At 44.6% G+C, this 15,896-nt stretch overlaps 1 protein-coding gene and 1 non-coding gene across 2 annotated transcripts; both read right to left on the bottom strand.

The window, feature by feature from the left end:
* Nucleotides 1–177: 177 nt before the first annotated feature.
* On the bottom strand, nucleotides 178–15,651 carry PSMD9 (proteasome 26S subunit, non-ATPase 9). The gene is made up of 6 exons (XM_020882518.2): nucleotides 15,444–15,651; nucleotides 11,562–11,664; nucleotides 8,479–8,684; nucleotides 6,388–6,489; nucleotides 873–961; nucleotides 178–553 (listed from the first exon to the last, which is right to left on the bottom strand). The coding sequence occupies exons 1-6, from the start codon at nucleotides 15,579–15,581 to the stop codon at nucleotides 526–528; spliced, it is 666 nt and encodes a 221-aa protein (XP_020738177.1). The 5' UTR covers nucleotides 15,582–15,651; the 3' UTR covers nucleotides 178–525.
* Nucleotides 1,180–1,252, bottom strand: TRNAG-CCC (transfer RNA glycine (anticodon CCC)). Its single transcript has one exon. It is a non-coding gene; the product is annotated as a tRNA-Gly (tRNA).
* Nucleotides 15,652–15,896: the final 245 nt, after the last annotated feature.

Below are 15,896 nucleotides of genomic sequence, written 5' to 3'. Positions count from 1 at the left end.
AAACCCCATTCACTAAAGGATCATGTTCCAGAGAGATTGTTAGCCAAACCTTGATCTCAGCACAACTGTTGATTTGTTCTGCCCAACTTTCTATGAAGAGGCTCTAACTCCTGTCTTGAGTTTTGGTTTGAGAGGTTCATAGGAAATTCAACTGGGGTGATAACATGATCATATCAATACTGTAAAACTGGGTTTTATTTGGAAAAAAAAGATTTCTAGAAGAATAAAGTCACATCAGCACCTGCCAGAATAACTCCCGCCCACTTCCTCACCATCCAGAGGAGTCTCACTTAGGGTCATGGCCTAACCTGCAAAAGATGCTAAACACAAATCAAGTTTTTAACAATGCCTTAATCCCAAGAGATTAAAATGAGAGGCCACAGTGTTTCCACCACCTAGAAGTTCAGCCGTCCAGTCTCTTTGAGATCCTCGAACTTCAGGCAAAGATGAAGAGGAGGAAATGCCCACTAGACCCAGGTCTGGGGCAAAGGAAGATGCTTTCCTGTTTCCATTCCTCAGGGACAGTCATCTTTGCAATGGAATAATGCTGCAGCTGGAAAAAAAAAGAAAACAGTATGTAAGTTTGGTGGCTCCATTCAGGAAGATCAAAAGTGATCCCTTCTGAGCTCTTCACCTACGTGCTTTTGTTCATTCAACACAAACGCCCAGTTAATGAAAGACCCAAAGACCAGGGCTCCCTCCACCTCCACACCTGCAATCTCATTCCTGCCAAAAAGATTCATCATGAGTTGCTACAGGTAATCTGGAAACTCCCTTCCTTCCCCAACGACCCCACCTCCTGCCTGGAGTTTTATGTCTAACAAGCATGCAGTGGACGCTGCAGTGTGAATGAATGGACACAGATACTTTACCCCAGCAGTCCTTTTCCTGCCCAGCGTGTTGGCACGAGTCTAAGCTGGTGTTTCTCCCCTCTGCGCATCACTGTCACATTCAGGGGCTTCTGAAAGGAAAATAAGCTCATTTTATGTTCAGCCTCCTTAGCATTCAAAGAGAGTCAGGCTAGAAGGCTGAGATACTGGGAGTAGCGGGGGCGGGGGGCGGGGGGCGGGGGGTTGCCCACCAGATTGCTAAGGAGGCTTTAAAAAAAATTTTTTTTTTGCTTTTACTTATTTATTTATTTGGCTATGCCAGGTCTTAGTTGCAAGATGTGGGATCTAGTTCCCTGACCAGTGATCGAACCTGGGCCCCCTGCATTGGGAGTACAGAGCCTTAGCCACTGGACTACCAGGGAAGTCCCAGGATGCTTATTCTAAACATAATTTCTGCAGCGGGCAAGAATGCAGGGGACGTGGCACTCTGGGGGCAGCCAATGGGGCTACAGATTTGGTACCATCCTCCTGGAGGAACATACCTCCCCAACAACAACAACAAAGTCTTTGAAAAGTGCATACAAGATATCTTTTGCAAAACTACAAGATGATAAATAAACAAAGCATTCATCCCAGACTGTTTATAAATTTCAAAAACTGAAAACACCCAAAATACCCCTCAATAAGGTATTGTTCAAATATAGTGCAGTGAATAAGTAGGTTTAGTAAAAATAAAACAAAACCAGTGAAGTATGAATCCATCTGAATGTATGTCCTAAAAGGTCACATATGTTATAAATCAACTATATACTTCAGGGACTTCCCTGGGGGTCCAGTGGTTAAGAATCTGCCTTACAATGCAGGGGACATGGGTTCAATCTCTGGTTGGGGAACCAAGTTCCCACATGCTGCATGGCAACTAAGGCTGCTCAATGCAACTACAGAGCCTGTGCTCCTCAACAAAGTCCCTGTGTGTCACAACTAAGACCCCAGGCAGCTACACTAATTAATTAAAAAAAATAAATCAACTCTCCTTCAATTAAAAATAATAGAAATTTTGAGACTTCCCTGGTGGTCCAATGGTTAAGACTCCTCGTTCCCAATGCAGGGAGCCTGGGTTCGATCCCTGGTCAGGGAATTAGATCCTGCATGCCGCAACAAAGATCCCAGGTGGCCACAACTAAGACCCAGTGCAGCCAAATAAATATTTTTTACAATAATAAAAAAGTATACAATTCAGTGGGTTTTAGTACATTCAGAGATTTGTCCAACCATCACCACTATCTAATTTCAGAGCATTTCCATCACCCAAAAAGAAACCCCATGCCCATTAGCAATCACTAATTAGCAATTAGCAATCACTAATTAGCAATCACTCTCCTGTCCCTCCTCCCCAACCCCTGGAAACCACCTTTCTACTTTCTATGGATCTGCCTCTTCTGAACATTTCATATAAATGGAAATCTAAAATATGTGGCCCTTTGTGTCTGGCTTCTTTCACTTAGCACAAATCCTTTCAAGGATTGTTACTGTTATAGCATATCAGTACACCTTTCTTTTTTTATGGTTGAATACACACTATTTTTAATATAAGGAAATATTGTTTTAAGATTTTTTTCCTTTGAAAATACATGCATTTGATCCAGAAACTCACCTTTAAAAAACTTATCTAAAGAAACAGAGATTTGTCTACAAGAGTGTTAATTTCTAATTGGAAACTACCTAAATATCTAACTAGGGGATTCCCTGGTAGATGGTAAAGTGTCTGCCTGCAACGTGGGAGACCCGGGTTTGATCCCTAGGTTGGGAAGATCCCCTGGAGAAGGAAATGGCAACCCACTCCAGTACACTTGCCTAGAAAATTCCATGGATGGAGAAGCCTGGTGGGCTACAGTCCATGGGGTCGCAGAGTCGGACATGACTGGGCGACTTCACTTTCTTTCTTTCTAAATGTCTAACAATAGAATGCTATGGGGTTACAAAAAATTTTATTTTCTCCAATTCACAGAGCAGACCATGGAAACCCAGATCCATGATTCTCAAGCTGTGCTCTGGTTCTAGGAGGACCTAGGGCCCTGATGATGTGAGATTGCCCCCACCCCACCTCTAGCTCATCCCAGCAGTTCAACTCGTCTGTTTGATATACTGGAATTCCCCAGGAAATTTCATTTTAAAGAATGAAATTTCTTACAAAATGTTCAATAACTACCTTTGTAAAAAAAAGGAATCATGCAGTATTATTAACTAGAGTCACCATGCTGTGCAATATGGAATATAATAATACTCTATTGCATACTTGAAAGGTGCTAAGAGAGTAAATCTTAAAAGTGCACATCACCAAAAAAAAAACTTGTAACTACTATGTATGGTGACAGATGTTAACTAGACTTATTGTGGCAATCAATGCCCGATATATACAAACGTTGAATTATTATGTTTTACATCTGAAAATAATATTCATATAGTTATACATCAATTATACCTCAATGTTAACAAAAACAGATTTTTAGCTATAAATAGCCTAAGACTAAGCGACTTCACTTTCTTCACTCATTGGAGAAGGAAATGGCAACCCACTCCAGTGTTCTTGCCTGGAGGATCCCAGAGATGGGGGAGCCTGGTGGGCTGACGTCTATGGGGTCACACAGAGTCGGACACGACTGAAGTGACTTAGCAGCAGCAGTCTAAGACTATATTTAACTAGAAAAGACGGACTAGAAACCAGTAGCTATTATGAGTAACCACCAAAAACTGGAAACAACTTAAATGTCCCACGTTGGGAAATGGATGAAGAGTCTGGGGGTCATTACGCTATGGATTACTACTCAGTAGTGAAAAGGAATGAACTACAGATGCACATGCCAGCTTGGAAGAACCGTAGATGCAGGACACTGGGTGAAAGCAGCCAGACTTACAGGACTATTTTTCAGCTGTGCCACATGGCATGCCAGGTCTCAGTTCCCTGACCAGGGACGGAACCTGCACCCCATGCAATGGAAGCACAGTCTTAACCACTAGTTTGCCAGGGAAGTCTCTTAAAGGGCTTTATACTATGCAGTTTCACTTATACAACATTCTAGAAACGGTAAAGCCACAGGAGTGGAGCATAGATTCGTGGTTTCCTGGGGATGAGGCATGGGGAGAAGTTAACTACAAAAAGATGAGGCCATTTTGGGTTGTAGAACTGCGACGTATCTTCATTTGGTGATATTTACATAACTACATACAGTTGGCAAAATTCATAGTACTATACACTGAAAAGGGTGAATTCCGCTGTGGGTACATCAGACCTTAACCTGTATGCTCATGCACAAAGAACCTGTCCCTGAAAGGACACACAGTTCGAAAGCAGCTGCCTTTGGAGGAAAGGAAATAAACTTGGAGGAGAGGGAGGTTTTTCATTATATTTTTTCGTTCTGTTTTTGCCATTAGTAAGTATTACCTTTTCCAGGGGGCAAAAAAAAAAAAAAAAAGACATATTTACAACACAAACCAGTAATAATGAGCCCAGACAACTACAAAGTTTAAAAATATTGTTACGTGCAGCAAGGTACCCAAGAAACCTGAGTAAACTCTAACATACTAGCAAGCTGGGAAGGTGGGGTAGGGAAGAAGGAGTGAAAAACAGAGACTCTGGTAAAAATAACACAATGCATCATCTCTAGAAACCTCACTAAAATGATGATGAGACAGTAAAGAGATGACAAAGGTATAATGCCACAATGATAAATTCTTCGGAATTCTTTCCTTCTAGAGTTAAAGCCTAATTCCTTTCCCTTTGAGTGAGGCCTGGACTTAGCTGCTTCTAACAAATAGAATACAGTGGAAATGATAGTGTGAACCTTCAGAGACTGCGTCAGAGAAGGTGCTGCTGTCGGCTCTCTGCTCTCACCTGGAATGCCCACTCTGGGAGAAGCCAGCCGCCATGCTGTGAGGGCACTCAAGCAGCACTGTGGAGAGGCCCATGTGCTGAGGAACTGAGGTCTCCTGCCAACAGCCAGGTGAGTGAGGCACCTTGGACACAGATTTTCTAACCTCAGTCAAGCCCTCAGGTGACTGCAACCTCTGCTTACATCTTGATCACAGCCTCATGAGAGACTCTGAACCAAAACCACCCAGCCATGTGACTCCTAGACACTGCCTGACCCCCAAACTGTATGAGCTAATAAATGCGTGAAGCTTGAAGCTGCTAAAGTTTTGGGGTGATTTTTTTCACTCACCAATACACCTTTTCTGGCAAAGGGTTAAAGGGAAGCAGAGCAGGACAAATGGATTTGTTCTAGGGAACCCCAGAAAGGTTCCAAACAAACAGACCAAAGAAACAAACAATCCCACATATAAGAATTATATAACAGATGTGGCAATATAAAAGAGTGGGTACAGTACTAAATTTTCAATAAACAATACTGGAACAACTATTATCCATTTTGGGAAAAAAAATATGTCTGGGACCCTGCTTCACACCATTCACAAAAATTAGTTTCAGATGAACTATGAATCTAAGAGAAATGAAAACATATGTGCACACACAAACTTATATAGAATGTTCACAGAAGTATTACTCTATAATAATACCCAAAAAGTGGAAACAATCTGAATATTCATCAATTAATGAATGGATAAATAAAATATTGCCTATCCATACAATGGGGTACTATTTGGTCATTAAAAGGAATGAAGTATTGACATATGCTACAACATGGATGAATCTTGAAAACACTACACTAAATGATATATATATATCACTTACTATATATACAGGATATATCACAGTATATATGTGTGTGTATATATATACAGTATAAATCATATACTGTATGATTCCATTTACATGAAATATCCAGAATAAGCAAGACTGTAGAGACAAAGAGTAGTATAGTGGCTGCCAGGGGTTGGTATATATGGGGAAAATGGGAATGACTGCTAATGGGAATGAGGCTTCTGTCTGAGGTGATGAAAATGTTCTAAAATTGATTCTAAAAAATAATAAATAAATAAAAATTTAAAAAATAAATAAAACTGATTGTGGTGATGGATGCTCAACTCTACGAACAGACTAAAAATGAGTGAATTATGCACTTTAAATGGGTGACCTGGAAGGTATGTAAATCGTACCTCAGTCAAACTGCTATTAAAAAAAATAATAAAAGATACATGCCAGATGGATTAAAGAAAAGCTAAAACCAAACCAATAAAAGCACTAGAAGAATTTCTTCAAGCAGATACAAGCCATAAAGTGCAAAACTAATAAGTTTGACAAAAATCAAAATTATAAACTTCCACCTAAGTACAGACTGGATGAAGGTGTCAGTGTGGAATGAGGGCCTGACCTCGAGCAGGGCGCCGACACCAGCCAACTGCTTCTTGGACGGATGCCTGCCAGAAATCAGGGGCATAAGCATTCTAGGCAGAGGGACCAGCCAATGTAAAGGCCCTGTGCGGGAAGGACTGTGCCTGAGAAACAGCCCCCTGAGGGCAGCTGGCCCACCCCCGGCCACAGCTCCTGCCCCGGCAGTTCCAGGGTCACTGGCCAGACACCACACAGCCTCCAGCTCACCCCCTCACTGTGCTGGACCACACTGCTGATGTTCTGCAGTGACTGGAAGTTCTGGGTGTTCACAGAGCCAAACTCCAGAATCTCATCATCCACTTGCAGACCCTAAAGAGAGAAGAGAAAACAGAAAGTCAGGAGAGAGGTCAGTGTGCCTCTGGTGTCCTTCACCCTCTCAGACAGTCCTAAGTCAACGCGCGTTTTCAGCGGGAATCTGCTGTATAGACAGGGAGCTCAGCTCAGTGGTCTGTGGTGACCGAGAGGGGTGGGATGGGAGTTAGGGTGGGAGGGACACTTAAGAGGGAGGGGATATATGTACACATGTGGCTGATTCACTTCATTGTACAACAGAAACACAATGTTGTAAAGCAATTATACTCTGATTTTTTTTTTTAATGAGCATGTTTTCCACAGAGAAGAACGGCAGGCACGAAGCAAAGAGGTTAGGATTTAGATACATCAGGCAGGAAGAGACAGCGCATAACTGGGCCAGCTCCTCCAGGGGTTCCTCCAGGAACAGAGTGAGCAAAAGGCGGCTGGCCGGGTCCGCCCAGTGCCTGGTGAAAGCCTTCAGGAACAGGGGGCAAAGCTCTCCGGGGGTCCTGACCCAGGTGCGGGGGGCAAGGAGTAGCAAGCCAACCTGGCCTATTTTGTTCAGGAGTCAGCATTTAGATACATTGGCCCTAGAAGGCCCCATTCGAGCAGCCAGGAGCACAACGCTGACCCAGGACAAGAGTGACCCTGTGGTTCTAAGAACACAGATCACAATTCCTCCATTCCTTCCACAGATACTCGTCACAGGCCGACAACTCTGTACCAGATGTTGTATGCACAGCGGTGGATAAAACATGTTAACTCGCAGTCTTACGATCACTAAAGATGACTGGCAGGGCCCAATTCCGCCTTCTAGAAGCTATGTGTCCTAGCAAAAAGTACTTCAGGGGTTTGAGGCTTTTCCCCTGGGTGAAATGGTACCTACTCCAGAGAGGGGCTGTGGGATTCAGCATTAATTGCAGCTCTACATAAAAATCTGTTTGTCATGTTCACATAAGCACTGTTCATAATAGCGAGAAAATGGAACCAAATTGATGAATGCATAAACAAAGTGTGATCTATCCAGACACCATACTATACTCAGCAGTAAAAAGGAATGCAAGTGAGAAAGGGACAAACTGGGAGATTATATACAACTATATGTACAATAGGTGACTAATAAGAACCCACTGTACGCACAGGGAACCCTACTCCGTGCTCTGTAACGGCCGATACGGGAGAAGAATCCAACGAGGAGCGGTCTATGTGCATGTGTAACTTACTCACTCTGCTGTACACCTGAAACTAACACAACACTATACACCAATTACACTCCAATAAAACATTTTAGAAAATGAAAAAGCAGTGAAGCTGACATACATGCTCCAACGTGGATAGACCTTGAAAACGTGATACTAAGAGGGAGAAGCCAGATATAGAGGACCCCATATTGTATGATTCCATTCACTCATATATGAAATGCCCAAAATAGGAAAATTTATAGAAATAGAAAGCAGACTGGTGGGTGCCAGGGGTTAGGGGAGATGGGGGTTGAGGTGTAACGCCTAATTGGTTTCTTTTTAGAATAATGAAAATACTCTAAAATCTGACTCCTGACTGTTAATACACCACAAGCCATTCAATCATATATGTACCTTAAATGGATAGAAGTTACCGCATATGAACTATATCCCAATTAAAGCTGTTAAAACTTGTCAAAACACACCAGGCAAGCTCACTTGGCAGGACACATGTTGCACAGCAAGGACTCAGTAAGCGGCAGCTGCTGTTGTTACCCTCCTATCTACTATTCAACGCCCAGCGAAAATCAGGCCCAGGAGGAGAGCCTCCTTCCCTCTCTTGAGACATCTATCACCTTCCACCTTGTGGCCCAGGGTTTCTCTCGTGGCTACTGGAGCGGGCAGCACGGCCTAACTCCCACTGGCCTTCCCTGGCGTCTGCTGCCCTGGAGAGAGTGTGGTCTGTCTGTCCACAGTGCCCCACCCTCAAGTCCACCTCAAGGCACCCTCAGGGCGTGGACTCAGGGAGTCAGCCCTGGCTTACCGCGATGCTGGCGGGGGAGCCGGGGCTGACGCTGTTCACTTTGGCGAAGGCCTGAGGAGGGCTGAGGCCGTGGCTCTGGCCGCGGCTCAGGGCCTCCCTGTGGGCTTCGGCCAGGTCCCGGGCCTGCTTCTCTTTGTCGTGAGCGTGCAGCTGGTGCAGGGCATCTTCCACCTGCTTCATCACTGCCTTATGGTCGTTCTGCAGGCCTGAAGGAGAGCATCGTATCAGGGGCCAAGAAAAGACAGCAGAAGACATGAGACACGCCCCCCACATTCATTCACTAAATATTTAACGAGTGCTTATTAAATCCCAGAGACTGGGCCAGACACTGAGGACTCATTGACAAACAAGACAGAGGGGCTGCCCTCATGAAGCTTACAGTCCCACAAGGGGAGCAGCCAAGGGATGAGTGATTACAATGACACCTGATGACCACAATGAGGGCTGACCCACCCATGGGCCCTGACCTGGCTCATCTAGAAGATCAAGGAAGGCCTGCCAAAGGTAGCACCATTTCAGTGGAGGCCTGAAAGGTGAGCAGGGGGAGGGACTCGTCCAGCTGAATCCATGGCACAAGCTCAGGCATACACAAGGGGCAGCGCCGTGAGCAAGCGACCAAGTGAAGCAGGCTGCAGCCGAGGAGGACCTCACTTTTCTCTTAATGCTTCCAGAAGATGCCCAATCTAGAAACACACGACTGGTGGTGTTCAGCGTGGGAGAGGCAACAGTGAGAACAGCTGGAAACCAGGAGTTTGGGATGAAGTCCTCTGATTTTTTTCAGTACTGCCAGTTAACTCAAAATGTGGGGAACAAATGGGCCAGTCGAGTAAGCTGTCTCTGCAGGCCAGTCCAGCAGAATGGCTAGGATCTGGGTAGCTTTTTTTTTTTTAACGTAAAGACAACTTATACCAAAGCATGCTGCAGAGAGAGTCAAGATTCACAGAGGTAAAACAGAAGTCACCAAGGGGATAAAGTAGGACTTCCCTGGTGGGCCAGTGGTTAAGAATTCGCCTGCCAATGCCAGGGACACAGGTTTGATCCTTGGTCTAGGAAGCTTCCACATGACGTGGGGCAATCGAGTCCGTTTGCCACAATTACTGAAGCCCAGGCCCCTGCAGCCCAGGCTCGGCAACAAGAGAAGCCACTGCAGTGAGAAGTCAGCACACTTTGCAACAAAGAATAGCCCAAGAGAAAGCCTGAGTGCAGCAACAAAGACACAGTGCAGCCAAAATAAATAAATTAGTTTTTTAAAAAGTGGGAGGAGTAATGTAGATGATAAATTCCCTACTATTTGACATGCCCTTGTTGTAGAAATCGTTGGTTGCCTAGCTGTGGCAGCATGAAAGTGGCCCCAAGAAAGGATGTTCACATCCTAATTCCAGACACTGTGAATCTGCTACTTGACATAACAAGGGAGGCTGTACAGGTGGGATTAAGTTAAGGGCCCTGAGATGGGAGGCTGTCCTGGATTATTCAAGTGGTAGCCCAATGTGATCACAGGTGTCTTTATCAGGGAAAGAGGGAGGCAGGAGGATGAGAGAAAGACGTGATGACAGACTCAGAAATTGGAGAGAAGTGACCACTGGCTTTGAAGATGGAAAGGGCTACAAGTCAAGGAAGGTGGGCAGCTTTTAGAAGCTGGAAAAGACAAAGAAATGAATTCTCTGGAGGGAACACAGCTCTGTTGACACCTTGATTTTAGTATAGTGAGACCCACTTGGACATCTCACTTCCAGAAATGTAAGATAATACATTTGTGACTTTTTATTTTTTAAGATTTTTTTTTCTGATGTAGGCCATTTTTAAAGTCTTTACTGAATTTGTTGCAATATTGCTTCTGTTTTATGTTTTGGGTTTTTTGACCACAAGGCATGTGGGATTTTAGTTCCCCGGGTCAGGGATCAAACCCACACCCCCTGCACTAGAAGGCAAAGTTTTTAGCCACTGGACCACTACGGAAGTCCCAATTTGTGACATTTTAAACCACTAAGTCTGTGATGACTTGTTACAGCAGAAACAGAAGTCAAATAAACTACCCAACCTCTATTCACTCTCTCTGTTCCTTGATAATAAATACATACATACATACTATGCTGTTTAGGTGCTAAGTCATGCTCAACTCTTTGCAACCCCATGGACTGTAACCTGCCAGCCTCCTCTGTCCATGGGATCTCTCAGGCAATACTGGAGTGGGTTGCTATTTCCTTCTCCAGGGACACACTATATACACCTATATACATAAGATATTTTATTTAAGATAGTAACACGCCCATTGTGGGGTACATTTCTTGCAGGCAGGGGAGCCTATAAGAGAAAGCAGAAATTGATGCAGGACATGGGCATGGGACTTGCAGGACAGATCCTTAACAGGAGCGGTACCAGCTGGCATAGGAGCTTGTGTCCTTCCTACCTTCTTCCTCCCCTTTCTTCCCGCCTGCCACATGGATATGGTGACCCTGAAGATGGACAAGATTTCCTAAGGATGGCAGAGCCTGGTTTCTGAAGACCAGCCTGCACGGCCTACCTCCAAATGTCTTTACTGAGGGACTGAGCTATTTTCTGCTTGAGTGTCCATAGTCAGGTCACTATCATTAACAGCGAAACATACTTCCTAACATGTAACTGATTTGATTGGGATTGTAAGCCATATCTGCCTTGGGTTTCTGTTGTTACTGCAATAAAAGTTTCTGCAATGAAGCAAGGTTCCTAAAAGCAAAATGAAAAATGAAACCACAGGACTTCCCTGGAGGTCCAGTAGTTAAGGACTCCATGCTTCCAAGGCAGGGAGCATGGGTTTGATCCCTGGTCAAGGAACTAAGATCCCACATACCACATGGTGAGGCCAAAAAATAAAACAATTTTTTTAAAAAAGGATTTAAAAAAAAAAGAAAAATGAGACCATAAATATAGACCCCTAGAGTCTATCCCATTCCCATAGTTCTCAGTCCCTCCATGGGGACAAGGAGATGATCCCATCAGGGAGAGGAGAGGGAAGCAGGTAATATGGAATACTAGTGCCTCCTCTGTGCCCTAAACACCTCCTGCTGCAAGGTGAGGGCACATCCCCAGCCAGGGTCACTCACAGACGATGTTGTGCCTTGCGGTTCGGACTTGGTACAGGTCCACGTCTGCCCGGGGGTAGCCCTCACAGTCCACCAGTGGCTCGTTCATCCCGATGCCTTTTTGCTGGAGGGAAGAAACAAGGTCAGAAAGATTTTACAGGTATGAAGTCCTCGAGCCCTCTTTCCCCTGACTCTGTTCCTTTGCAGTCGTGATAAACGTACCAGTAACCACAGCGGCCATATATTGATCACTTCGCATAGACCGGGTCCTCTCCCATGTCCTCTCACCACTGCCCTCGGAGGTGGGCACCATTTTTTAACTGACTTTTAACAACGCCAGTAATGAGTGGACCCACTCTCTTTTCTGACATTAGAGCAGTACAGATAAAACTAATGACTCCTTTGAGCACCACCCTCAAGGCCAGTTGCTACCTCAACTCCTCCAGACCCTCCTTCCTATGGGCAGCTGACACCTGGCTGGTGACCTTGGAGGTTAGAAGCGGGTAAAAACCCCCAAGAGCACCCAGCTGAGGCAGGACTTTGGTTCTTCTGAAAATAAAGAGAGATCTGAAGGGACCCTCAAACAAGCCTTTCATCCCTGGAAGGATACACTGATATTACCAGTTGCCATCTGGGGGAGAGGAAAGGGGTGGCTGGGGAGAGGAAAGGGGTGGCTGGGGAGAGGGAAGGAAGAGAGACTTTCCATCTTATATCCTATTGTAAACGTTGAATTTTGACCATGGCAATGTATTCCCTATTGAAAACAATACATTTGTTGTAATGTTTTGTTTCTTTCAACTGTGCTGCATGGCTTGTGGGATCTTAGTCCCCAATTAGGGGCTAAACTCATGCCCTCGGCAGTGAAAGCAGAGTCCTAACCACTGCATCACCAACGAATTCCCATTTTCATATTTTTAAAGTCTTTTCCTACCTAAATCAGAGCATGGTACACAACAGCAATGAACTATATTATATGACATACAGCTGGGTTTTTGCAGACTTTGATTTCAAGCTCAATTCTGCCACATACAAGCTGGGTGTCCTTGGTTAACATGTTCACCTCTCTGGGCTTCAGCTTCCTCAATTCTAAAATGGGAAAAATGACACTCACCTCACTTCACACCTGTTCTGAGAATTAACTAATTGACCTACGTAGGGTGCTTAGCACAGTGCCAGACACATTCACAGAGCAGTGAATAGCGGCCCCCAAAAGATATGTCCCAGTCCTAACCCAGAGACCCTGTGAACGTGACCTTATTTGGAAAAAGGATCTTTGCAGATATAATTAAGTGAAGGATCACAAGAAGAGATCTTCCTGGTTTTTGGGTGGCCCCTACATCCAATAATGGGTATCCTGTTAAAAGAAAAGAGAGGGAGAGATGGGACAGAGAGATGCAGAGAGTAGGCCACGAAGACAGAGGCAGGGATTAGGGTGACACTGCCACCATCTAAGGATGGCCAGTAGCCACCAGAATTTAGGAGAGGCAGGGAATGGCTTCTCCCTCAGAGCTCCAGAAGGAACCAAACCTACCAACTCCTTGATTTCACACTGCTGGTCTCCACAACTGAGATAGGATAAATTTCTGCTGTTTTAAGCCACCAAGTTTGTGATCATTTGTTATGGTGACCCCAGGAAATTAATACACACAGAAAATAATAAATGAGGGCTATAATGATCAGCACAAAGACCAACGGCTGAGTGTACACAGGTTCCAAAGGGAGGGATTCCATTCACATCTCTCCCTTTCTTTCTGAAAGCCTCTGGGTTATTTACTGGTTTCTGTTCATGGGGAAGGGGATCTCGTATACTCCCTTAACCCAGGACTCTCTATAGATACAGTATAAATGTGCCAGGGGCTAAATATCTCTATCTGCCTCCTGTCTGCTCACAATGATTAACAGTTCACTGGCCTTCCTGATTACAGTAAGGCAATACTGCATCAGAGACTGGTTTCCAAAGCTGGGACCTGAGCCACTGGCAACTCATATACAAGGCATTTAATAACCCTGAATCTAAAACACTTATTCACTTTCTAATTATCATCAACTCTCCAGTAGTCAAGGAAAAAGTCTCCAACTGGTGTTGGTCTTCATATTATCTCCAGATCACTTGTTATATCTGGGTCTCTCTATTTTTTTAAACAGTTTCATTCAGATATAATTCATATAATTCATTATATGATTATAATTCATATAATCCATGCAATCCACCCATTTAAAGTGTACAATTCTGAATTTCCCTGGAAGTCTACTGGTTAAGAACTCTGTGCTTCCACTGCAGGGAGCACAGTTTCCATCATTGGTCATGGAACTAAGATCATGCTGTGTGGTGCAGTCAAGTAAATAAATGTACCATTCAGTGGTTTTTAGAATATTCACAGAATTATGAAATAATCACCACAATCCATTTTAAAACACTTCCACCACCCTCCAAAAAGAAACTCTGACCCACTAGCAGCCACTTCCATCTCCCCCTCCCCTCAGCCCCTGGCAACCACTAATCTACTTTCTGTCCATGAATTTGCCTATTCTAGATATTTCATATAAATGGAATCATAAAATGTATGGTCTTTTGTGATGAATTTCTTTCACTTAGCTTTCAAGGTTCATGCCCTTTTGTAGCATATGTCAGCACTTCACTCTTTTTTATTTAAGTAATATCTCATTGTATGGACAGACCACATTTCATTATCCATTCATCAGGTGACAGTTAAATGGATAGATCACCTTTTGGGGGGGATCACTTTAATTATTTTATATTTAAGGAAAGAGATTCTTACGTTTCCAGAGGCTGTGAAGTTACAAAATTTCCTTTAAAAATAAAGTTAAAAAAAGGGTTAACTTAAAGGAAAATAACAACGGAGTAACAGTACAGGAGGTATACAGACACAGCATCCTGCCTGCAGTAGAAAAATAACTAAGGTGTGAGAAATAGCTGGCATAAACCACTTGAAAGCACAGATTCTGGATTCCCAAGGCATGAGATCTAAATCTCACCTTGTGACTTCTTTCTGAGCCCCAGGGTAACATACCAACTTCACAAAGCAGTTGAGAGGATTCCAGGATATAGCATACACATAAACCAGCTCCCTTCAGGCACACAGTCAGCACCCAGTAAAAGGGTACCCTGGCCTCCACATACTTCATCTTATAACCATCCCCTATATTGCACTATATAGAATGTAATTCATTTACTCTTCCTCTGCAAATTGATTTGTGGTTTTATACTAGGTGGCTTAAGAAAAACTATCCGTTTCGGAGCCAGAGAGACCTGAGAACTAACCCCATCACAGCCACTTCCGACGTACATGACCCTAGGCAAGGGTTTGCCCCACTCTTGGCCCCAGTCTCCTCCTTACACAATAGGGATAATAAACCTTTCCTGTTACGTTCTTACACCAGTGGCATCAGCATCGCTGGTAATTTGCAGAAATGCAGTAGCTGTTCCCACACACCCATGCCTCATCAGAATCTGAATTTTAACAAGATCGCCAGGTGATTCGCATACACGTTAAAGTTTAAGAAGCTCTAAGGTAAAGTGATTACAGGACATCTGGTAACTGTACAACGACTGATGACAGAGATGATTATCACCCTGCCTCTGCAAATTTATTAGCCCCGTGACTTCAGGCAGGTTTAAGTAATGTCCCTGTTTCTCCATCCCTAAAATGGGGGAAATAATAGAACTCACCTCAAAAGATAGTTGGGAGGATTAAATGCGTTAACCAATATCAAGCGTTTAACACAGTTCCCAATGAGGGTTCCATAAATGCTTGCTAGGGCATCAATTCGAATCGTTCCTAGTTACTCATCTTATTTGCCTCACTGCCCGGTCTGGGGGCCGGGTCGGGAATGCGTTGCGGCGCCTCCCAGCCCGCCCGGGAGCCCAGTTCCCACACTCACGCTCTCCAGCACTTCATAATTGGCTTTGATCTGGGCCTCGATCTCCTCCTTGCGCCGTATCAGTTCCTGAATGTCGCTGACAGTTACCCCACTGGCCTCCGGGGAGCCCCCACTCTGACTCCCTGCCTTCTCCGACATTGTGCACGGCTGCCCGGAACCTGGAACAGCTGGCTTCCCGGTCGCGGACGCCCGAGGAAACTAAGCTACGGCTCCGTGCGCGGGCCAAAACACCTCGGCTGTTCGCGGGCGCCCGGAAAGGTGAAAGGCGTGGTTTGTCTGTGGGAGTGGTCACCAGAAGCCACACCCTACTGGAACACGTGGTCCTGTGGTGACTCTTGGCTGGGAAGTATGAGGACCGGTGGATTCCCAGTCCCACCCTAGCGCTGGCCCAGACCAGGGCATGATGAACTCTCCCTAATTGACTCACTTTCTTTTCTCATTCATTCAGCTATG

This window comes from Odocoileus virginianus, chromosome 12 (assembly GCF_023699985.2).
Source record: "Odocoileus virginianus isolate 20LAN1187 ecotype Illinois chromosome 12, Ovbor_1.2, whole genome shotgun sequence".
Lineage (NCBI taxonomy): Eukaryota > Metazoa > Chordata > Mammalia > Artiodactyla > Cervidae > Odocoileus > Odocoileus virginianus.
The sequence above is the reverse complement of the archived record's forward strand: the minus strand, read 5'-3'. Positions and strand labels throughout refer to the sequence as shown.

Excerpts from the sequence above, each read along its gene's own strand:
- PSMD9 (XM_020882518.2), bottom strand. The coding sequence starts at position 15,581 with ATGTCGGAGAAGGCAGGGAGTCAGAGTGGGGGCTCCCCGGAGGCCAGT. Across the intron at positions 6,490-8,478 it reads GCTCCCCCGCCAGCATCGCG|GGTCTGCAAGTGGATGATGA; the intron begins GTAAGCCAGGGC and ends TTCTCTCTTTAG. Across the intron at positions 554-872 it reads GCAGGAAAAGGACTGCTGGG|CTGCAGCATTATTCCATTGC; the intron begins GTAAAGTATCTG and ends TTTTTTTTCCAG.